This window comes from Eumetopias jubatus, unplaced genomic scaffold (genome assembly GCF_037043125.1).
Source record: "Eumetopias jubatus isolate StellerSeaLion01/CBP00866 unplaced genomic scaffold, mEumJub1_p1.0 scaffold_10, whole genome shotgun sequence".
In the NCBI taxonomy this organism is placed as follows: domain Eukaryota; kingdom Metazoa; phylum Chordata; class Mammalia; order Carnivora; family Otariidae; genus Eumetopias; species Eumetopias jubatus.
The window spans coordinates 80,075,598-80,099,303 of NW_028274816.1; the positions used below are offsets into that span (position 1 = coordinate 80,075,598).

The 23,706-nt window shown below is 65.1% G+C and overlaps 1 protein-coding gene across 1 annotated transcript; it reads right to left on the reverse strand.

The window, feature by feature from the left end:
• Positions 1-241: 241 nt before the first annotated feature.
• SMTNL2 (smoothelin like 2) lies at positions 242-20,787 on the reverse strand. Its single transcript, XM_028125024.2, has 8 exons — positions 20,327-20,787; positions 9,297-9,387; positions 8,571-8,813; positions 7,921-7,990; positions 6,946-7,110; positions 6,198-6,312; positions 5,887-6,038; positions 242-631 (listed from the first exon to the last, which is right to left on the reverse strand). The coding sequence occupies exons 1-8, from the start codon at positions 20,723-20,725 to the stop codon at positions 505-507; spliced, it is 1,362 nt and encodes a 453-aa protein (XP_027980825.1). The 5' UTR covers positions 20,726-20,787; the 3' UTR covers positions 242-504.
• Positions 20,788-23,706: the final 2,919 nt, after the last annotated feature.

The following is a 23,706-nucleotide window of genomic DNA, read 5'->3' on the forward strand; positions in this document are numbered from 1 at the left end:
GGACCTGGGAGAGATTAGATGGTTTCTTCCCAAGACGTGGTCTTCCATGTCAGGCTATCGATGGAGTGTCGTCCCTGCTTCCTGGCAGAGGCCCAGAGCGAGGGAGGAGAGGAGCCTACCATAGCCTGGGGATGTACAGAACTCTGGGTATTGTGATAAAACACACCTGGTAACCAACGCGTCCCCGTGAAGCCAACGTATCAAATTCACCCGCGGGAAAACGATCTCACATTCCAGAATCCACAGGCAAGCCTTTTATTTGAAGGGAGATAATCACTTAGCACCAATCGCGCTCTCTGGTAGCTCCCCCTCTTCTGTGGAGCCCTGGCCGCGGCCCACGCAGAGCACAGTGCGCAGTGCCCACATCAAACAACACAGCGGGCCGGAGGGCGTCCCACACGCCACAGAACAAAAGTGCCCTCACACCACACAGCGGGGCTGCCCCGCTCGGGGAGCGCAAGCCGCCCCACAGTCTCTGCCCTAGCCATCCAGGCCCCACGGGCTTCATTCAAAGCGACGCAGGTGGTTGTACAGTGACTGGACGTAGGTGAAGACGCACATGGGGTCCGGCTTGTGGCCCATCACCATCATGTCCTCCACCTCGATGAGGCGCTCGCAGTTGGCCAGATTCCTGAAACACAGAATCCTGTCAGGACAAGGGCCCCGGTTACCAGCCCGCCCCATGGCCCTGCAGACAAAGCTGCGGCGCCCTCCCACCCCAGGGCCTTCCGATGACCCCGGGGGTCACTTTACTCCAAGGCAGTGCTGCCCAGACCCTGGCATCCAGGGGCCACCAAGTCAACTCACTTCACAGACTTCCTGGTTGCAACTTTCAGTGAAATTAAAGTTCACTTTCACTAAATTCACTTACAAGTGCTAGAATTCTATTAGCGAAATTTTAGTTTAATTTAAAAATGAAGTTTCCACTAAAAAATTCAATGTATGTCGACAGGATGTGGAAATTCGCCACAAACTACAAAACGTAAAACAAAGAAAGTAGTAAATTCACCCAGGCGGCTCCTAAAATGTCTTTTAAAACGTTTACGAGACCCGCGCTTGGAGACACAGCACACACACGCGAACGTGCCAGGGCTGCACAGAGGTGCTTTCTGCCCCAGAGATATCCCCACAGGGGCTTGTTTCTCCCCCCACCCACCCCACTTAACGCGGGCGGGAACCGCTCACCCGATTTCATGACCTGTTGGCTGACGGGTCCCAAGGGCAAGGTCAGGAAGTTGCCCACAACCCCCTCGGCCCCCCGGCCCCCCTTGCCGCACACTCTGGGAAACGCTGGTCTAGCCTTGAGCCCTGGTGTAGACGGGAAGCTGGGCGTTCCCTGGGCTGGAAAGCAGGTTCCCCGCCATCCCCAGCTCCCGTGGCAGCACCCCCAGTGACAGGGGTCAGCGCCGTGTCCTAAGAGCGGTGTCCTTCCAAACACTACCCCATGCTTCCCAGGGCGCCAGAATCGCGGGCCTGGCAGGGTCGGGCGGCACTGACTGGGCTCGAATGCCCACCCCCGGTGCTGTCAGCGTCCGTCCCTCTGCGGCCTAGTGCACTTCATGGTCCCAGGTGTGGGACCTCCTCCCCTGTGAACGAGCAGGTGACTGTCGGGGTTCACGACCTGGCCCGTCCTTCCTGACTTGAGGTAAGAAAGACATGTCACTTGTCCCGGCCTCCGACTGCCCCGGCTGGTGTAACCGCCCTGCGCGGGGTGGCCGGGGGGGCCGGCCCCGTGAGCCGTGCGGTAAATGTCGGCGGTGCCGGTCATCTCTGTCATCATGCTCCATGTAAGGAGCAAGCGCGTGGACGGGAAAGGTCGGCACTTGGAATCTGAGCAGCTGGGTTCGGAGGCTAGCTCTGCTCCTCACGCCCCCGTCCTGGGCTTGCACCCCGGGGCCCACGGGCCAGTGCTGGGGGCCCCACGCACGGGACTGGAACACGAGCTCAGGGCCCCGCCCTGCATGCTGGCCGGACGCCAGGCCTCCTCTCAGACCCCGAGTGTCAGTGAAACACAGACATCTGTCCTGGATGGGCCCACTGCCGCCTCCCCCTTGGTCTGGAGCGGGTCCCTCTGAGGGAACCCAGTGGCTTTGTGAGGTGACGGGGGGGCTTGGCCCCAGGCTGGGCACCCTGGCATCGCCGACGGGCCAGGGCGGGGCTCTGTGTCCGGGAAGCGTGCGCTCTGACAAAGGACAGGCCTGTATCAGTGCTTTGTTGGTGGGGAGGGGCTGCAAATCCAAGGCCTTCTGACCTGAGTGCACCTTCCCGAGCCATCAGTCAACATCTGCCCGCCTGCCCACCTGCCCGCCCAGGGCTGCCTCCCAAGATCCCAGATGAGCCGACCCCGCACGTGCGCTGGGCCATTCCCCCCGACGCTGGGCTCTGCGGTCCCCAGGTTAAATGAGAGCCGTATTAAAACCCTGACGTTCAGCCTGGAAAGAGAACCGAGTGCCGGCCTCCGAACACCGGGGAGGCGGCAGGTGCTCTCTCCTCGGTGGCCCTGGTCGGCTGGCTGTCCTCCAGGCCCAGGCCAGGGGCCCTCTTCCCCCAAGGCCAGGAAGTTGCCCTCACATTTCTCATGCTAGTTTGCCCCTGGGTCCCTCCTACCTATTGGCCCCACAAGTCCATCCTCGGCCTGATTTCTTCCCACATCTCACGGTGGAAGAGAACCTTGCGAGGATCTCCCTATTGTGCCTTTTCCCCGAAACTAAAGAGCTCAAAGGGCACCGGGGAGTCTCTCCTCTGCGCTGGTTCTAGCTTCTTTCCCGCCTTCTTACCAGAGGGGGCCCTTACCGGACTTCCGCGATCAGGGTGGCGGTGGGGACAGGCGCGAAGGCCTCCCCACGGCCTCCCCGCCATGACTCAGACGGGAAGCTGTGGGCAAGGTCCCAGCTTCCCAGCAAACAACCAGGGCCCCGGTCCCCACCCCGCCAGCCACACTGTCACGTCAAGACTCCTAGAAGCTGCATACAGAGGCTGAATGAGATTTTGGAATCAGGATATGAGAAGAGGAAGATGACAATCAGGGCGGAGTTTTATAACACTACGTAAGTCTCAAAGTATTAGAGGCCCCAAACGCCCTAAAAACTTGAGGCATAACTGACAGCACGTTGCATGAAGTGCACACCCAAGTTGCCGTTTAAATCAATAAGCTGCTTTTGTAAACGCCACACCAGCTTGTTGAAAGAACTCAGACACCACGGAACAGCCCGAAGGAAAAAGTACTACCACCTTTGAATGAGTTCACGGGGCCGCACCTTGCCTGGGGCTAAGAGGGTTCAGAGGATTCTCCGACTCCAGCTCTTTTCTGCTCTTCCGTCCATGCGGGGCTGGCCTGTGAGGGACGTGGAGGAGGGGCCGGAGGGGTTATTTTTATTTGCTTAAGCCTCCTCTAAATGCAGATGCCAGGCTCGGACTGCAGCCTCCTGTCTGGTTTCAGACAGACACATGAGCACTAGAAATAGCCTGAAGCCCCTTCGGCTTGGGCGTAACCGGAGAGCAGGACACATTCCCCACAGGGCAAGCGGGAGCCTCGGGCCACACATCCGGCTCTGGGCCTGCCCTCGGCCTGGGGCTGGTGGGGGGGCAGGGTGCAGAGGGCAGGCCACCACACACCCACCGCAGCCCCTTCCATAAAAGGGCTGGTCTTCCCGCTTCCCAAGCCCGGGACACCTGTCCAACAAGGGAGCTCACTCTGCTGTCAACACTGCATTGCTCGCACAGATTAGGCCATGGGGAATCTCCGGGGCCGTCCGTTACAGGGAGGAGGGGCAGCACCAACCCCTGACATGGCACAGGTTCCCCGGGCATCTTTGTGCTTCTACGGCCCTTGCTCACGGAAGGGTCTGGAAGCACTTCCTTCCTGATGGGAGGTGAACCCCGTGTCCGAGGGGCCTGTCTGTCCTCCATCCCGCACTGTCTGCTCCTGACCAGCCTGCCGTCCAAGGAACCAGGTGACCCAAGCTGCCCCTGCGAGGTCACCTCCCACAGGACTCCCAGGGGAGGCCCCTTCCCAGACCCCGAACAAGCTCCCCACACGGGCCTGCCCAGGGCACCCCCTCCCCGGTCCCCCTCAAGGCGGAGGAAAGCCGGAACTCATCTCAGGAGCAGGCAGACCACCCTCCCCTCCCCAGACATGAGCAGGCCACGGGGAGGCAGGGCCAGGCTGCTGACCCCGTTTGCTCTGGGGGGAAAGAAAGCAAAGCCTGGAGCGGCCTGCACCATCACCTCCCAGGCTGGGAGTAGAAGAAACGTGCGTTCCGAGTCTGGAGGCTCCATGAGCCCAACCCTGGTGCTGGGAGAGCGTAGCCGCAGACGGCTCTGGCTCCAGCTGCAGGGTTTGGGGCAGGCTGGGCGGGGGCGGGGGCTGTGTTCCCCGCAATCTGCAATGCAGGGATGCAGGGCCACCACTCTCCCTGCTCGGCCCAGCCTGCTCCAGGGCACGGCCCCCTGGTCTTGACGGAAGAGAGCTCCAGGGGCCACAAGCGGCCTCGCCAGCTGGGGTAGGCCTCTGCATGCCCGCATCAGAGCCCCAGCCCCGCACACGCAGTCCGCGGTTTGACCGCCACCCTGTCTAGGCTCCCAGCGGCTGGGCCTCCCCCTGCGAGGCACCCCTCCCCAACACCGTGCCGTCCTCCTTGGCTCTGCTTCACCACCGTCTGGGTCCAGTTGCATAACACGCTCCATCCAGAGCTGTTTCTGTGATTAGGATGACAGCTAATCCCAAGCAGCCAAGAAAGAGAAGGCTTTTAAAGGATACAAGGAGTTCTTGGGACCCCAAGGGGGCCCAGAGTCCAAGCGTGTCACCCGAGACCACACCACAAGGGCAATACCAACATTCCTACAGCTCAGCCAAGAAGCTCAGAGCCAGGGTCTCCATCCGTCCCCAGAGCGGGAGCTGTGGCTCGGGAGAGGGGCGGCCCCCTCAGCTTCCCTGGCCAGGCCCGGGGTCCAGGCCTGGAGTGCGGCCTCCCCCCGCTCAAGGCACTGGGTGGGCACGTGCAGGCTGCTCAGGGGGCTGATGTCACCAGGCACAGAGGCTGCAGCAGGAGAGATAAACACTCCCTCCAGGAAACTCGGCTTTGGGGGGACCTTCCTTCCCTCTGACCTTCTTCCCCTTGATTCCTGGAAACTGAGCATCAGGCAGCCCCAAACATCCTCCTCTGTGCCCCGTCTCCAGGTTCCCCGGCCCTTTGCGTCCTGACGGTGTCCAGCCAACAGGAGGCCCTGGTGTGAGGACAGAGCACTTTCTCCCAGCCCCCTGCCCACCAGCCACTGGGAGCTGGTCCATCCACGGCCCTCTCCCCGCAACTGCTCTCCGGCACCCCCAGAACGCCAGGCAGACCACCCCCAGGGGACTGCCTGCGTCCCCACCAGAACCCTGGTGCACCGCGGGCTGCCCGAGCCGACCACCAAATCCCAGCCTGGGGGTCCCAGAATCTCCCCCCACCCAACCTCCCCCCGGTGAGTGGGTCTCAGGAAGGGAGGCGGTTGCATATCAGATGCCAGAACAGCATTTAGAGAAGCAAAATCGACTTATTGCAGACTTTTTCAAAATGTCTCCCAGGCAGATGTTATTTGATTTCCTGCTCACCCAAAAGCAACGGTATGTCCCCACCAGCCCTGAGAGGACAGACCGGGTGCCCTAGGAGACCCCACCCCACGGCCCCCCGTGCCCTGTCGGTCAGTGGCTGGTCTCCCAGACCGCACACACACCAGGGGCCGAGTCACCCGGCAGGAAGGGCAGGTGCGGTGAGCCCTCCTCGGCGAGTCTGGACGACCCCCCAGCTGTCCAGGAGGCGGGCGGAGTGGAGGGCCTCCCGTCGTGCCTGCCCCATGCTCCCCCATCCCCGGGGCAGACGCCGGCTCAGGACCCGCCACACTCACTCAGCCATGGAGAAGGCCAGCTCGAAGTTCCTCTGCGGCTGCGTGGGGCTCAGGGCGCTGTAGTCGAAGGCGTCGGGGAAGAAGGAGTGCACCAGGGCGCAGAAGGCCATTCCGTCGCTCCAGCTGGAGGAGAAGTTCTGCAGGTCCACGTGCTTCCGGCCGGCCGGGGGTCAACACAGGGAGGTGAGCGGGTCCCCCCCCAGCAGCCCCTCCCGGCGCCCACCCGGTCCGCAGGAGGCCCCAGGGTTCCGGGCACGGGCTGTGGGCGGCGGCCAGGGAGGCGGCCGGGCTGGGGCGGGACCCGGGCTCACCTGGTAGCCGAGAGTCTTCTTGCGACACCATCGCAGCAGGAGCTGCTTGATGCTGCCGGCGCCGACCCCGAAGCTCTGGGACCGCTTCAGCTCAGCCCGCACCTCGCCCTCGCCCCTGTGCCAAGAGCCAGCCTGCAACGGGGCACTCCTCCTCCCGGGGCCGGCCGGGGTCCCCAGCGCGGCCAGCCCCCGGGAGGATGCCCCACCGGCTCTGTGCCCCCGGGGAGCCCCCTGACAACATCGGGCAGGACCGCCCTCCCTCCAGCCCCCAAGCCCCGTCTCTGTCCCACATTGGGGATCAGGGGTCCCGAGCCCGCAGGGCCCCCCTTCCCTTCGTCCAGCCGCCCCAAGGCCACCCTCACTGACAGGGTTCCTTCCTAGCCAGAGAGGGGGTCCTCCTAGGACGCTCCCTAGTGGGATCAGGCCGTCGGCTCAGTCTCCCTCCCTGCTGGGAGGACAGGCCCGGGTCCCACCCTGCACACCGCAGGCGTCAGGCTGAGAGCTGGATCCCTGTGCCAAGGACAGCCCTGTCTCTCCGAGGGCCAGGGTGTCACCCCACAGCTACCCCCGGGAGCCCCTGTCACGCCCAGGAACCAGGGAAGGCGGCGGAGGGCGGCCTGGGACACCCCTGGGACGGGGCAGGAGAGGGGCTCTCGTCAAGGGGGACAGGGCAGGGCCAGCTCTGCTGAGCTGCGCCCGCCAGGCCACCATTTGGGGCTGGGCCCACGCTGGGCTTGAGCGTCCGTACTTGCCCGCGGTACCCTGCTCCCACTTCTCAAACAAGGCTTTCCGGGCCTGTGCTCCCGACGTGCGGGGCAGCGTCTGCGACCTCACCAGCTCCCGGCGCCGGGCCTGGGCGGCGGCTGGCGGCGGGGAGGCCGGGGGCGACCGGGGCGGCGTCACCAGGGGTGGGCTGAGGAGAGAACCAGCGTGTCGGGAACACCCAGGCCCCCATGGGCCCAGGGTCCCCCCGCCCCACAGGGTGACGGAGGCAGAAGTGGCCGGAACAGAGGAGGGACCAACCTGTCGAGCGGTGTGGGGATCCACACCCTGCCCTTCCTGCCGGGTGACTTGGCCCCTGGTGCTGTGGGTTGTCCCAGCCCAACACCGGAGGGAGAGCAGCCCCTCTTGCTGGGCATAATCACCCACCCCTCAGCAGGTGCCAGTTCCTGTGGCGGGCAGGGCGGCGTACCCCAGACCAGCCCCACCAGGCCCAGACCCCCCCTCCACCCCCACTAGATAAGACCCCCTTTGTTTCCTCCTCGACAGTTTGCCACAAAGTCACAATTTTCCTTTATGATTGCAAGAAAAACCAAGCCCGCCCCCCACCCCCTCCCAGCTCCAATCTCAGTCCGGCTGCCCTGCGGGGAGCCCCCACACACCTGCCCCAGCCCCGGGGCCTCTCCAGTGCCTCCTCCGTCCCGTCCGGGCAGGAAGCACCCGGCGGAGGGAGCCCCGCCAGCCAGGACGAAGACAGCCTCCCACCTCCTCTGGGGGGCGGGAGACACCGGCTCGATCCTGGCCCAGACCTGATCTGAGGAGCCCACGCAGACACAGCTGCAGCCATATCCAAACAAGACTGTCGAGGGGGAGGCCTGCCTTGCCTCCCCTGCACAATCCCCCCCCCCCCCCCCGCACAGCCCTGCTGCCCTGGCTCTCAGCTCTGGCTCAGCACAGGGCCACTCCGCTGGTGGCCAGGGAGCGCGAGGCCATCGTGACCCACCTGTCGCTGTTCCTGCCTGTGGACGCTGCCCCGTAGCCGGCGCTCAACCGCGGGACGGATGGGTTCTTCTCTGTGGGACGAGGAGAGAAGAGAAGTAGCCCTGGTCGCGGGAGACCAGCGCCGGCCCCCCTCCCCTGCCCCGGCATCACTCCCTGGACAGTCAGGTGCCCCAGGCTCCACGGGCCCCACCTCGGCCAACAGTTGAGGGAGAGGAAGCTGGGAACATAGAGCAAGGACATAAAAGCTCTGGTACGTGTCCCCACCCTGCGTTTGAGGGCACAGGGCCCAGGGCCTCCTGAGCTGCGTATCCAGCAAGCACTCTGTTCCCCAACCCTCCTTCCGGAAGCCCCCGGGACCACCAGCAGCAGCCTGACCACAGGCCCAAGCCAGGCCCGGAGAACCACGCCAACTGTGCAGGGATGCAAGCCCCCTTCTCTCCGCACGGGTCTGGGGTCCTGACTGAGGGATGTCCCCGTGGGGACGGGCCGCACGGACGGGCTAGGGACGGGGTTGCAGTGGTGGGCACAGGTGGGGCTGTGGCATGGCCCCAGCTTTTCTGGGTCTCTTGCCAACCCCCCGGCCCATGAGCCCTGCCTGCCCTCCCAGCTTGAGGTGGGGTCTGCCCCCAGGCCACGCTCTCCTGCTCCTACCGCTGGGACCGGGGGTCCACGGTGTGGTGGCCTCACTGGGGCTGGGGCTCAGGCCCCCCAGGACGGCGGCAGACGTGGGCGAGACAGCTGCGGCTGAGGTCTCCCCCGAGAACCTCTCAGAGACGCGAGTGACGGCCGTGACGGGCTGGTGAGGCAGCCGCAAGGAGAGGCTCACAGGGCGAGGCTTGGGCGGCTCTGGCGCCGGGAACGTCTGGGCAGCCTCCGGGGGTCCATCGCCCAGACCTGGAACACGACCAGTGGGGTGGGGTGCAGGTCAGCCATGGCATCCGCAGGGGATCCAGAGCCCCGCCTCCAGGAGGACTCTAGACTCCCCGACCCTCCTCCCACCGCCTCCAGGAAGGCCTCCCTGACCTCCCCCTTCCGGGGACGCCTCGACACTCCAACCAGAGTTTGTGTCTACTGCAAACTGCCCGCACAGTCAGCTCAGTAAACACTAGCTAGCCTGTCAGCCACTCTATGCTTCTCCCTGCATGGACGATTCCTCAGCCCCTGCTTGCATTCCTTCAGAAACAGGGAAGCTCACCACCTTTCGAGAGCTCCCATTTCCCTCTGTGTTTAAAAAACTCCACTTCATCCTGAGCAAAGCCGCCCTCCTGGCAGCCTCTCTACCCGTCGGGAGTCCAGGGTCAGGCCACCTCCCAGCCAAGGGCTGGCCTGGCACAGATGCAAACCCCCAGCCACCCCTCCTGTGCCATCGGCCCCTACCTGCCCCCGGCTGGTGCCCATTCTCGATGACGCACGAGTCTGAGGCCTTCCTCGTCTCCAGCTCACTGGCTTCGTCCTGGTGATCCACGCTCTACAGAGACACACGCCACGAGAAGGCCCCGTCAGGTAGGGCCCACTGCCCACCCCCAAAACTGCTGTCTAAAGCCCCCCTCGTTCTGGGGGCAAACAACACTCGCGTTTGAGAGGCAGCCCCCAGAAGATACCGTAGTGGGCCCAGGCCACACAGCACCCTGGGGTGGACCCAGCCAGGCAAACGTGCCCAGGGTGCCAGGGACAAAAGATCGGGAACAAGGGTTCTGAGCCGTGTATAAGGTGGCCCAGCCTTCTCCCAGACTGCTCCCCAGGCCGGGAGGGCCAGCAGGGCTGCCGCTGTGGAGACAGCCATGAGCAGAAGCGTAAGCTTCTCTGGGCCAACACTGGGCACGGGGGACCGAGGACTTTTCGTTAGACCCAGAGCTACAAAATTTGCCCGGGTGCCTGGAGTATGGGGGCCTGACTGGCTCCTTGGGGCCCCTCCAACCCAGGAGCCACCGGGGGGCCTGGTGTCCCGGCCGTGCCGCCGACCGCCACGTTGCTGGGCTCAGGTCTTGCCCCTTCCGGGTCTCGGTTTCCCTGTTGGAGGCAAGGCGGCTCCACACGCACCCTCTGAGCGTCTCAGGGGTGTCAGGCCCTTTTTGTGGGCATGCCACTTAACCAACGCGCTCTGTCCTCCCAGGTGCATGCTAACAGCCCTCGTTTGGCGGACAGAACCCGGGGGCTCAGAGAAGGGGTGTGAGAAGCAGCTGATGTCTGTGGCCAGGAGGGACGTTCTGCTCCCTTCTCCCGGTGAGGGGCCGTGGGGAGGGCCCAGAGTGTCTGCAAGGCCGGGGTCTGGGGGTCTGCCTGACAGGAAGGAGATCGAGGCTGACCACTACCAGGCCTCTCCTCAGAGGCCGCGATGGGCACCTGGAGAGAGAGGCCGTCCCCTCCACTAGACACCGCCAAGGTCTGCAAGGTTCCCAGATGACTAACAAAGCCCATCCCGGGCGGGCCCCAGGCGGCTCAGCCCCTCCCGCACCCAGGGCCAGTGTGGCCACTCTGCTGGGGGAGGGGGGGGGCAGGTGTCGGTCGGGAGCCAGGACCCCGAGCACACACCGCCAAGCCAGCCCAACAGTCATGCCTGCGACAGACTTCCTCCAGCCCAGTGGGTCAGGGAGGGCTTCCCAGAGGTGGCAGCGCCCCAGCCAAGTGTGGAGTGAGCCAGGTGGACGAGGAGGGGCGGCCGTTCCCAGCAGAGCGACCCGTGTCTGCAGAAACAGGCGTGGAGGCTGCAGCATTCCCATCCAGCAGCGGGGGACGCGCCGTGCAGCCCCCGGGTCAGCCCGTGGGGAGGGGACAGGGGGCCGTGCGCGGGTAAAGGGAGAAGGACTCACAGCTCTGGGGGCAGTGAGCGGATGCGAAGGGCGGGGGGCGAGGCCTCTTCGAAGCCTGGGCTTCGGGTCCGAGCGGCGAGGAGGAAGGGAGGGGCGTTGGTCGGAAAACGAGACTTAGGTTTGGGACACGCTGAGTGTAAGGTGCCCCTGGGCAGCAGGGCCTTGAGGTCAGGGGGCGGCTGCGTGTCTGAGGCTGCAGGTGAAGAGGAAGGACGGGGGAAGGAAGGACGGGGGAAGGACGGACGGGGGAAGGACGGACGGGGAAGGAAGGACGGGGAAGGACGGACGGGGAAGGAAGGACGGGGGAAGGAAGGACGGGGAAGGAAGGACGGGGAAGGAAGGACGGGGGAAGGAAGGACGGGGGAAGGACGGACGGGGGAAGGACGGACGGGGAAGGAAGGACGGGGAAGGACGGACGGGGAAGGAAGGACGGGGGAAGGAAGGACGGGGAAGGAAGGACGGGGAAGGAAGGACGGGGAAGGAAGGACGGGGGAAGGAAGGACGGGGAAGGACGGACGGGGAAGGAAGGACGGGGGAAGGAAGGACGGGGGAAGGACGGACGGGGAAGGAAGGACGGGGAAGGACGGACGGGGAAGGAAGGACGGGGGAAGGAAGGACGGGGAAGGAAGGACGGGGAAGGAAGGACGGGGAAGGAAGGACGGGGGAAGGAAGGACGGGGAAGGACGGACGGGGAAGGAAGGACGGGGGAAGGAAGGACGGGGAAGGAAGGACGGGGAAGGAAGGACGGGGAAGGAAGGACGGGGGAAGGAAGGACGGGGGAAGGAAGGACGGGGAAGGAAGGACGGGGAAGGAAGGACGGGGAAGGAAGGACGGGGAAGGAAGGACGGGGGAAGGAAGGACGGGGAAGGACGGACGGGGAAGGAAGGACGGGGGAAGGAAGGACGGGGGAAGGACAGACGGGGAAGGAAGGACGGGGAAGGACGGACGGGGAAGGAAGGACGGGGGAAGGAAGGACGGGGAAGGAAGGACGGGGAAGGAAGGACGGGGAAGGAAGGACGGGGGAAGGAAGGACGGGGAAGGACGGACGGGGAAGGAAGGACGGGGGAAGGAAGGACGGGGAAGGAAGGACGGGGAAGGAAGGACGGGGAAGGAAGGACGGGGGAAGGAAGGATGGGGGAAGGACGGACGGGGAAGGAAGGACGGGGAAGGACGGACGGGGAAGGAAGGACGGGGGAAGGAAGGACGGGGAAGGAAGGACGGGGAAGGAAGGACGGGGAAGGAAGGACGGGGGAAGGAAGGACGGGGAAGGACGGACGGGGAAGGAAGGACGGGGAAGGACGGACGGGGAAGGAAGGACGGGGAAGGACGGACGGGGAAGGACGGACGGGGAAGGAAGGACGGGGAAGGACGGACGGGGAAGGAAGGACGGGGAAGGACGGACGGGGAAGGAAGGACGGGGAAGGACGGACGGGGAAGGAAGGACGGGGAAGGAAGGACGGGGAAGGAAGGACGGGGAAGGACGGACGGGGAAGGAAGGACGGGGAAGGACGGACGGGGAAGGAAGGACGGGGAAGGACGGACGGGGAAGGAAGGACGGGGAAGGACGGACGGGGAAGGAAGGACGGGGGAAGGAAGGACGGGGAAGGAAGGACGGGGAAGGACGGACGGGGAAGGAAGGACGGGGAAGGACGGACGGGGAAGGAAGGACGGGGAAGGAAGGACGGGGAAGGAAGGACGGGGAAGGAAGGACGGGGAAGGACGGACGGGGAAGGAAGGACGGGGAAGGAAGGACGGGGAAGGAAGGACGGGGAAGGACGGACGGGGAAGGAAGGACGGGGAAGGAAGGACGGGGAAGGAAGGACGGGGGAAGGAAGGACGGGGAAGGACGGACGGGGAAGGAAGGACGGGGGAAGGAAGGACGGGGGAAGGACGGACGGGGAAGGAAGGACGGGGAAGGACGGACGGGGAAGGAAGGACGGGGGAAGGAAGGACGGGGAAGGAAGGACGGGGAAGGAAGGACGGGGAAGGAAGGACGGGGGAAGGAAGGACGGGGAAGGACGGACGGGGAAGGAAGGACGGGGGAAGGAAGGACGGGGAAGGAAGGACGGGGAAGGAAGGACGGGGAAGGAAGGACGGGGGAAGGAAGGACGGGGGAAGGACGGACGGGGAAGGAAGGACGGGGAAGGACGGACGGGGAAGGAAGGACGGGGAAGGAAGGACGGGGAAGGAAGGACGGGGAAGGAAGGACGGGGAAGGAAGGACGGGGGAAGGAAGGACGGGGAAGGACGGACGGGGAAGGGAAGGACGGGGAAGGACGGACGGGGAAGGAAGGACGGGGAAGGACGGACGGGGAAGGACGGACGGGGAAGGAAGGACGGGGAAGGACGGACGGGGAAGGAAGGACGGGGAAGGACGGACGGGGAAGGAAGGACGGGGAAGGACGGACGGGGAAGGAAGGACGGGGGAAGGAAGGACGGGGAAGGAAGGACGGGGAAGGACGGACGGGGAAGGAAGGACGGGGAAGGACGGACGGGGAAGGAAGGACGGGGAAGGACGGACGGGGAAGGACGGACGGGGAAGGAAGGACGGGGAAGGAAGGACGGGGAAGGAAGGACGGGGAAGGACGGACGGGGAAGGACGGACGGGGAAGGACGGACGGGGAAGGAAGGACGGGGAAGGAAGGACGGGGAAGGAAGGACGGGGGAAGGAAGGACGGGGGAAGGAAGGACGGGGAAGGAAGGACGGGGAAGGAAGGACGGGGGGAAGGAAGGACGGGGGAAGGAAGGACGGGGAAGGAAGGACGGGGAAGGAAGGACGGGGAAGGAAGGACGGGGAAGGAAGGACGGGGAAGGAAGGACGGGGAAGGACGGACGGGGGAAGGAAGGACGGGGAAGGAAGGACGGGGAAGGACGGACGGGGAAGGAAGGACGGGGAAGGACGGACGGGGAAGGAAGGACGGGGAAGGAAGGACGGGGAAGGAAGGACGGGGAAGGAAGGACGGGGAAGGACGGACGGGGAAGGAAGGACGGGGAAGGAAGGACGGGGAAGGAAGGACGGGGAAGGACGGACGGGGAAGGAAGGACGGGGAAGGAAGGACGGGGAAGGAAGGACGGGGGAAGGAAGGACGGGGAAGGACGGACGGGGAAGGAAGGACGGGGGAAGGAAGGACGGGGGAAGGACGGACGGGGAAGGAAGGACGGGGAAGGACGGACGGGGAAGGAAGGACGGGGGAAGGAAGGACGGGGAAGGAAGGACGGGGAAGGAAGGACGGGGAAGGAAGGACGGGGGAAGGAAGGACGGGGAAGGACGGACGGGGAAGGAAGGACGGGGGAAGGAAGGACGGGGAAGGAAGGCGGGGAAGGAAGGACGGGGAAGGAAGGACGGGGGAAGGAAGGACGGGGGAAGGACGGACGGGGAAGGAAGGACGGGGAAGGACGGACGGGGAAGGAAGGACGGGGGAAGGAAGGACGGGGAAGGAAGGACGGGGAAGGAAGGACGGGGAAGGAAGGACGGGGGAAGGAAGGACGGGGGAAGGACGGACGGGGAAGGAAGGACGGGGAAGGACGGACGGGGAAGGAAGGACGGGGAAGGACGGACGGGGAAGGACGGACGGGGAAGGAAGGACGGGGAAGGACGGACGGGGAAGGAAGGACGGGGAAGGACGGACGGGGAAGGAAGGACGGGGAAGGACGGACGGGGAAGGAAGGACGGGGGAAGGAAGGACGGGGAAGGAAGGACGGGGAAGGCGGACGGGGAAGGAAGGACGGGGAAGGACGGACGGGGAAGGAAGGACGGGGAAGGACGGACGGGGAAGGACGGACGGGGAAGGAAGGACGGGGGAAGGAAGGACGGGGAAGGAAGGACGGGGAAGGACGGACGGGGAAGGAAGGACGGGGAAGGACGGACGGGGAAGGAAGGACGGGGAAGGAAGGACGGGGAAGGAAGGACGGGGGAAGGAAGGACGGGGGAAGGAAGGACGGGGAAGGAAGGACGGGGAAGGAAGGACGGGGGGAAGGAAGGACGGGGGAAGGAAGGACGGGGAAGGAAGGACGGGGAAGGACGGACGGGGAAGGAAGGACGGGGAAGGAAGGACGGGGAAGGAAGGACGGGGAAGGACGGACGGGGAAGGACGGACGGGGGAAGGAAGGATGGGGGAAGGAAGGACGGGGGAAGGAAGGACGGGGGGAAGGAAGGACGGGGGAAGGAAGGACGGGGAAGGAAGGGACGGGGAAGGAGGACGGGGAAGGAAGGACGGGGGAAGGACGGACGGGGAAGGAAGGACGGGGGAAGGAAGGATGGGGGAAGGAAGGACGGGGGAAGGAAGGACGGGGGGAAGGAAGGACGGGGGAAGGAAGGACGGGGGAAGGAAGGACGGGGGAAGGAAGGACGGGGGAAGGAAGGACGGGGGAAGGAAGGACGGGGAAGGAAGGACGGGGGGAAGGAAGGACGGGGAAGGAAGGACGGGGAAGGAAGGACGGGGAAGGACGGACGGGGAAGGAAGGACGGGGAAGGAAGGACGGGGAAGGAAGGACGGGGAAGGACGGACGGGGAAGGACGGACGGGGAAGGACGGACGGGGAAGGAAGGACGGGGAAGGACGGACGGGGAAGGAAGGACGGGGAAGGACGGACGGGGAAGGAAGGACGGGGAAGGACGGACGGGGAAGGACGGACGGGGAAGGAAGGACGGGGAAGGACGGACGGGGAAGGAAGGACGGGGAAGGACGGACGGGGAAGGACGGATGGAGGAAGGATGGAGGAAGGACAGGGGAAGGAAGGACGGGGGGAAGGAAGCACGGGGGGAAGGAAGGACGGGGAAGGAAGGACGGGGGCAGGAGGGGGCAGGAGGGAGAAGCAGGAGTCTTGAGCCCGAGCACAGCAGGGGAAGAGCGGGTCTGGGCGCAGGGCCTGGGAGGGGAGAAGAGGCGGCTACAGAGGACCAGCGGTGGGAGGGGCGAGGCGAGCAGTGAAGCCCGGGGGCGGGGGGCGTGTGTCAAGAAGGCAGGCGTGCCCGCAGCTCCCAAAGGTGGCCTGGTGTCAAGGAAAAGGTCGCGATGAGATCCAGACCCTACCTGTTGGGTTCATCAAGGAGCCCGATGGTGGGTTTAGGAACTGAATGGGGGGGAGGGGTAGCTGGGGGACTCTCTGCCATGAGGGGAGATGGCGGCGGGGGGTTAGAGGGGCTGTTCCTGCAGAAGAGGTGGGACAAGGGACCCTCTGCGGGGTCGGGTGTCTGAAGAAGTTAGAAAGGGCAGGACTCAGGTGACCCCTCGACTCCCGGTTCAGGAGGGTGGGGGAGGGGCCAGGCCCCCTTGCAGGTGCAGTGCAGGAGGGGGGTATCTGCGAGCACCCCTAGAGCTGGTTTGAAGCCAACTCAGAAGTCCACCCTGAACCCCAGCCCCTACTTGTCACCAGGGCCAACTCAGCTCTGGGGTCCCCATGTCCCCCACCCTCCCTGCTCTGGTCCAACCGGTGCCACAGGTCCAGGTAGGAGCCTGGAGGGACAGGCGGATGGTGAAACCATTTCTCAGGAATGTGGGTCTCTATGTGGGGCCCCAGATGCCTGCCCCTGCACGTTGCAGGTCCCCCACCCCTGTGATGCCCCAGGGAACCAGACGCCACAACCAGACAGGAAGTAGTTCTGGACCAGCCAGATTCCCGTCTAGGGGTCTCAGCTAGACTGCAGCCAGGGTGGGGGCTAAGCCCAGACCCCCCGGGTCCCCAGACCCTCACTTGAGGAGAGGGCTCTGTCCGTGTCACAGGCCAAGGGGCTCTTTGGAGACCACCTCCATCCCATCGGCACACAACCGGTGGTCTAAACCCCCACGTTACTAAAGGCAGTGGTGGAGTCAAGGTTTGGGACCTGGGTCTCCTACCCCAACCCAAGGCTCTGTCCACAAAGCGCTCTGGCCTTCCACAGAAGAGAGGACAACTCGGCACGAACTTGCCCCCAGGAGCCTGGGGCAGCACGAGCCCCTGGCCCTCTGAGGGGGAGGAAATGGGGGGACACTGGGGTAACCACCCCAGTAGGACCTCTGTGGGACAGAGCCCTGAAACCAAGGAGCTGGGCTGGAGCAGGCACACCCCTGGAGCCTCCAGCTCGCTCTCCCAGCATTGGGGGGCCGGCTGCCTCGGCCCCAGGTCCTGCGGAGTTCCCCATCTGGGCTTTGTGTGAAGAGGAGGGGCCCCCCTGCTAGGGAGCCCAGGCCTGGGGACATTGGTGGGGAGGCGCAGGCACGTGATTTCAGAGACCCCGGAGACACAGTCCTCTCTCTCACTGGTGAGTTTGTAAACACTTTTGGGAGGGCGGGCACATTTCAGGTGTTCTCAGTTCTGCCTGACCCGCCGCCCCACTCCGCGGGCAGCCCTGGAGTGACTGAGCCCACCCCCCAGACTGCTCCCCGCTGCCCCCCCCAAGGGGTTCTCAAAACTCAACCCAAACGCCTGCCTCCGGAGCGGTGACCTCTGCTATCACACAGTGCGTCTGGGAGGGGAGCAGATAAGGGAGTCTGGCTTCTCTCGCAGGCCGGCCTCGACCTGAGCTCCTGGCAGCAGTCCCTGAGGGCCTCCACCACCTCCACCCCAAGAACGCGCCGTGGCTTGCAGGAAACAACTCAGGCCTGGCCTCAGGCGGCCGCTGTCCACCACAAGCCCCAGCGGGCTGTGCACGCACGCCTGTGAACGGATCCGCTAACGGATCCCGCGGATGTCACTGTTAGAAGAACCCGGTCCGCCCACTGCGAGGGGCCCCCCCAAGCAGCCCGGCCCAATCCCCCCTGGTTTAGACATAGACAAAGTGCGGAGAGGCTCCCAAGGCCTCACGACAAACGTGACAAAAGCAGCTTCTGTCTGCTCCAGGCACTTGGGCCTCCTACAGGGAGTCCACTCTGGTTGCTCCCACTGCCCGGCCCTCTCCCTCCTCCCAGATCTTCCCTGGCTACAGCTCTGTCTTCTCACTCCCTAGCAAGGTCAAGGTTTATGCGCTCAAGAGTGGATTACTTGATCAACTCTTTCCCCATAAGTTCAGGGTACATTTCTACGCTATGTAGGACCCACCTCCAACACCTCCAACCCCCAGTTTGAGACGGCAGAAAGCAAAAGGTTCTCTACATCTTGCTGATATCAGAGGGGCGGGGTAAGCGCAGCTCTATCTGGACCCTCCCCCCACGACACAGACGCGGGGTGTGAAAGACAGCCGGCAGTCCGATGCCCAGCCTGAAGCCGAGTCCCTGTGCGTGACCGAGCACCCTGTGCATGACCGAGCCGCTCGTCACAGCACAAGTGGGGATGTGCACACAGCTCCACATGGCCCCCTTCGCTGCCAGAAACTGGCTGGGAGCGTGCGTCAGCACTGGGAGAGGTGGGCTGCGTAACAAGTGGGGACCAGTGCTTCCGAAGTCAAGCAAGGGGAAGCTGACCCCGCCCCGGATGGGGACCCTGACCACCCTCCCCCAAGTACTCAGCGATGCTTGCCTTTCTGAGGCCCGCAACCTACTTTCCAACTGGGTCTCCGCCCCTGTCCCCCAAAGAGCCACAGCATCCCTGCTGGCCCCTGACCCCAACCTTTTGACTTCCAGGGCCTGCTGGCTCCCTGGCATCTCCTCCATCTCCACCCAGGACTCCTGCCTCACCTTCTCCTTCCATGCACTTGCCCTGAAGACCTCGCCCACTTCAGGGCTTCAACTGCTAGCTCAGCTCCGGCATCTCCCGGACGTCCAGCCCCGACCACTCCCGGCACCCCAGATCCGTGGTCCACCTGCTCTGGGGCATCTTCCCGTGGATGTCCCGTAGCCCCTCACATGCAGCATGACCCCAGCAGATCTGTGACCTGGCAGCTCCCCAGGCAGGCTCCTGTCTGTGCCCAAACACCGCCTCCCCCTGCCAACTCCCCCTTGCAGACCTCGCCCCAAGGCAGCCCCCGGTCTCCATGCACCCACCCCCGCCCCAGGTCAGACCGTCTTCTCTCCTCGGGCCATCCCACTTAACCCACCCACCCTGTCTCCAGCCACCCTCCACCCCGCCATCCATCCTTGCGGGAGCTTGTGGATGGCTACCCTGTCCCTCCCTGCCCAGCCCCCCTCACCCACCACCCCCATAACCAAGAGGACCAGCTCACCTCTGGTGAGAATGCCCACTGAGGGGTACTGCTGAGGCAGATGACCGGAGAGCCCCCTCACACATGTATGAGCAAGCATGTGCAAATACACGCTCTTATACACATGACGCGGACGCTCTTTTTCTGAAACCTTGGGCCCCTGCTTCCATGAGCATGTGTGTTAGAACAGAAACAGCCGATGACACAGTTTATTAGGCACGGGTGAGCTCACAGTGGTGATTTCATACCATGGTTGTGTAGCGTGTTGTGCTCATAGGACAGAACCAGACACTTCACACGGAGCACCAGGCCACCCAGGGGCTCTGCCACCACCACAGGTTGAAGAATGTCTCGCCCCCAGGGACAAAGCCCAGCTCCCTTACCCAGCACCCAAAGGGCCCTCACAATTCACCCCTCCCCCTCATCCCCACCAGGCTCCCCTCTGGCCAGGCAGTCCCTTTAGCTCTGCTGGGCCCCCATGCACAGCCCCCATCCCACCTCCACCGGCCCCTCAGCAGGAGCCCTGGGCCTCCAGCACAAAGGCCTCCTGGGACACCCACTGGGAAGGCCCATCCGCGATGGCTGCCCCCACGGTTGGCACTGCTCTGTCTGGGGCCATTTCCCACGCAGCTGGGAGCTCCAGGGGTAGGCAATGATCTGATCCCCTCTTCCCGGCCCCTGAGGTGCAGACGAGCCCACACAGGAGATCTGAACATGAGGGACTGAACCAAGGAGGGGCAGCAGGTGCAAACGACTCAGAAACGCAGGAACGACCCTGGAAACCCAGCCCCAGAGCACATGCCTGAGCAGAGTGGAAAATCCCACCTAAGGGCCACCGCACACACCATGGAAACATTCTAACCTGTCTCTCCAGGAGGCCCCATGCTCAGCGGGGTGACTGGTCCACACCGGTCTCCACCACCCCCAGCGCGGGTCACTGACCCCAGGAAGCTAGAGACTGCTCAAGGCTGGTTTCCTGGCTCTCTTAACCCCCTGCCAGTTCCCAAACGCGGCTGCCCCGACCACATTGTGTCCTCTCTCCCTCTCTCACACACACAGGGGGGCCTGAGTTCTCAATCTGGGTTAATTAATAACGGGAGTCGTCAGGCCTCAGTGAAGCGGCAACGCGGGGGGCCCGTGAATGGAGGTGGGGGAGTCGGGGGCTGCTGGCCATTTGGACACGCCGGCGGCGAGGCCCAGGCGGTGCTGAAACGGTCAGGGGCCCTATCTCAGCGCCCAAGCCCTCAGCGTCGTGGGACAAAGGGGAGAGGGAGACAGAACTCCGGGCAAACAGGGCCTGGCTGCAAAGAAAGGAGGGGGCCCGAGACAGGTGCAGCGGGCAGGATTCGCCGGCCCTCTCTCACTCCGGAGTGGTGGCCGGACCCCCACAGCGAGTCCCAGCGGCCAGAGGCGGCACGGCCTCCAGCCCCGCAGACGCGCGCGGGCGGACGCACGCACTCGCGGAGGAGGGGCGGCCGCAGGGGGCGCGCAGCCCCACGCCCCCTGAGCCCGCAAACCTGCGCCCGCGCTCCGCGAGGCTCACCTGGCTGCGGCCGGATAGCGAGAAGGTGGCGTGGCTGGCGAAGCGTGCGCTGCCCAGCCGGGGCGCGCGGCCGGGGACGCCGGGCGCGGGCGGAGGACTGGGCGTGCCGGGAGTGCCGGCCGCGGGGGACGGCCCGGTCCCCAAGCCCAGCGCCTCCACCTGCCGCGTCAGGCGCTCGAGCTGCGCCTGCAGCCGCTGGTTGTCGCGCTGCAGCTCGGCCACGGTGCGCGCCAGCGGGCCGGCCAGGCGCAGCGCCTCGGCTACACGCCGCTCCACGCCGCGCTGCAGCCCCTGCATGTCCTCGTGCAGCGCGCGCACCGCGCCCTCCAGCGCTGCCTCGTAGCGGCCCAGCGCCTCGCGCACCGTGCGCGCCTCCTCGGCGTCGGGGCCCGGCTCCATGGCCGAGCGGGGCGCGCGGTCTGAGCGCGGGCCTGGCGGGGAGAGAAGTCGAGTTCCTTCGCAGCTCCGGACGGCGACTGGCCGCCGGGGGCTGTGTTCGCCGGAGGGGCGGTGGGAGGGGCGGGCGGAGGGCGGGGCGGGCCCGCGAGCCGGGGGACAGGGCGCCGCGCGGGGGGCGGGGCCTCGGGGCGGGGGCGGGGCCGGGGCGCGCGGGCGGGGCGTGGGGGCAGCGGAGGCGCCGATCGGGGACCGCCGGGCGCGGCTGTCCGGACGGGCGGGGCCGCGGGGGGAGTGCGGGTCCGAGATCCGCCCCCACCCGACCCCGGCGGAGCGGTGTGCGGCCTGGGCGAGGGGCGGCCGCCCCACCGGAAGAAGCCCTTGATCCCCAAGGGGACTTTACCCTGGAGACCACAGACGCGGGTTATGCATTCCCTCGGGGCTCTCACCCGCAGGGCCCGGTCCCGCTGGGGGTGGGGACTCCCCCACCGCTCAGAGAGACCTGAGGGCAGCAGTCGCCCCCAGAACTGCCGCCCCGACCCTCGCCCTGTCCTGGCCCCTGCCCTCTCTACCGTGTGGGCACGGCTCTCAGGAGCACAGACTCACCTGGGGGAGCTTTGCCTGGAATCTCTTGCACCTGTTGTGAAGACCAAGGGAGCAGGAGACCCGTGTGAGGTCCCCTCCCAGCCCCACTCTGTGTGGCTCCATCTCTGTGCTCTCACCAATGGTCAGAAAGGGCTCCAGCCTCACCAAGGGGCCCCTGGTGGGAGATCCTAGTAGGGGATCCAGGAGAGGCTGAGGTCTGGCAGAGAGGGAAGGGTGCACTGAGGGCTGAATCTCCAAATCCTGGAACGAGTGAGTTTTGGACTAATGGGCCCTGTCCCTCCATCAGAGTCTCAGTCACCTGTCTATCCACAGGCCAGGGCTCCCGCCACTACTCCCTCTTAACACTCCTTTCATGCCTAAACCCAGATATTCCTCCCCTCCAACCTCCCCCACCGACCAACCCCACAAGAAAGGAGGGAATGGAAACAATTTTTGCTTCCGGAGGACCGGAGAGATGATGAGCAAAGATACTCCGAGGTTCTGTGTCACTGCGATCTGTTTCAAAATAAAAATGGGAGCATCCCATCCTTTTCCCAAAAACCCTTCCTGACTAGCCTTCTCCTTACCAGGCCAGGCCCACCTGAGGGAGGTCAGATGCCTCAGGAACAGGAGGTCTGCTGGGCTTGTTCCTGCTGTGTTAGGCTTCCTGGACTGTAGATCAGCCTGACGGATGCTGAGCGCAGATGCCCCCCTGCTCCCCCCCACCATGGGGACAGTAAGGAATGCTGGGTTACCTAATCCAAGGAGCCTTCCAGCAATTATTTCATGAGAAAGTCAAGCGCCAAAAGGCATGCATGTTTCATGTGCGTGTGAGTGTGTGTTCCAAGCAGCCGTCTGCACGGGGTGAGGCAAACCGCTTCCTGCCTTCTTTCTCCAGGCAGAACCTTTGGGAGAAGCTGGGAGAGCCCTCCCCCCACCCCGACCCCCCACCCACCCCAGCCAGCACTCATGGCCCCTGCAGGTCTGAGCACGGGCGCTGGAGGTTGAGAGAGCCCATCCCAGCCAGAAAAGCCCATTCCCTTCCTTTGCAGGACCCGTGGAAGAACCGTGTGATGAAGTCCTGGGGGGCACTAGAAGGTGTGACCTCCTGGGCATGAGCCTGCAGCATCTATGGGGGTGGGCTTGGGCAGGGGTCCCCCCACCCTCTCCCGCCTCCCACCTCGGGTGAGTTGTCTGCTGTCCCCAGCCACCAGGAGAATATTTGGGAGGAGCTGCTTAGGGGCAGGGCAGGGCTCCCTCTGTCACGGAAGTGGGGACTCTGTCAAGGGCAGAGATGGGGCTCACTGTGGGTTCTGGGAAGGTAGACAGTCCAAGAAGCAAACCGACCCCCTCGGCTCCTCCCCCGCAGCCGTCAGACCACTGAGTCAGTAGCTGGATAGGAGCCTGGGAGAGGACAGCTGTACCAGGGGCCTGAAGAGAGGGGCAAAGGTGCAGGGACAGACGGAGGTGGGGGAGGGGGAACCAGGAGCTTCCGGGATGGGGAGGGGGCTGGGGGAGGTGGCCACTGGGCTCCAGCTCAGGGCCCGCCCTCTACCAGGCCGTGAGGAAGGCCAGGGCTGCCTACTGATGAGGCCGCACTCCCTCCACATTCACCAGCCCTGAGGTCAGCGAGCTAGTCAGGCTGGCCTCCCCCCAGGTCCAGGGGGGCTCTGGTGTGGTGTTTCCGGCCCCCCCTCACCTGGCGCCCCCCCCCCCCCACTGCCTGCTGGGCCCCTGACCTGCTTCTGTTCTAGGCTGGAAGCTGGATGTGAGACAAGCCTTCCCCAGGCCCCCGGCCTCCTGTCACTTCTCAAAATCAAATCCTTGCCAGGCCATAACTATGAAGTCAGGGAAGTCAGTCACGGACCTGAGATGGGGAAACTGAGGCCCTCTCCCTCCTGGGGCAGGACTTGGACCCCTGTCCTCAGATGGGGCACCCTTCTTCCAGCATGCTAGTCCCAAGGCACCTCCCTGGGGAACGGTCACCCTCAGCCAAGTCTGGACAGCTCCTGTGTGCTCCCCCGGCCGGCTGGGGGCTACACCCCCCCAGCATTTGCTCCCCCAAGGGCTCCAGCCACCCCCCCCCATGGCCCTCTGGCAGTGGTCCCCGAGGACCAGTCCCTTCTCCTCTCTGTCTCCCGCCCCAGGGACCTTCCTGGGGGACTTTTCTTGCACTCATCCCTAACCATCGTGGGCCCCCCTCACCTGCACGCCCTACCTGGGTAAAATCACCCGTCCCTACACCTGTGCTGATGACCTCCACTTCTTCACCTCCGGCCCCCCCCCACATGCCCACCAGCCTCCAGCCTTCTGCCCTGGAGGGGTCCCACTTGCTCCCAGACTCCTCAGTTCCTGAGATCACAGGTCACATCAGGATTATTGGGATGGGGAAGGGGTAG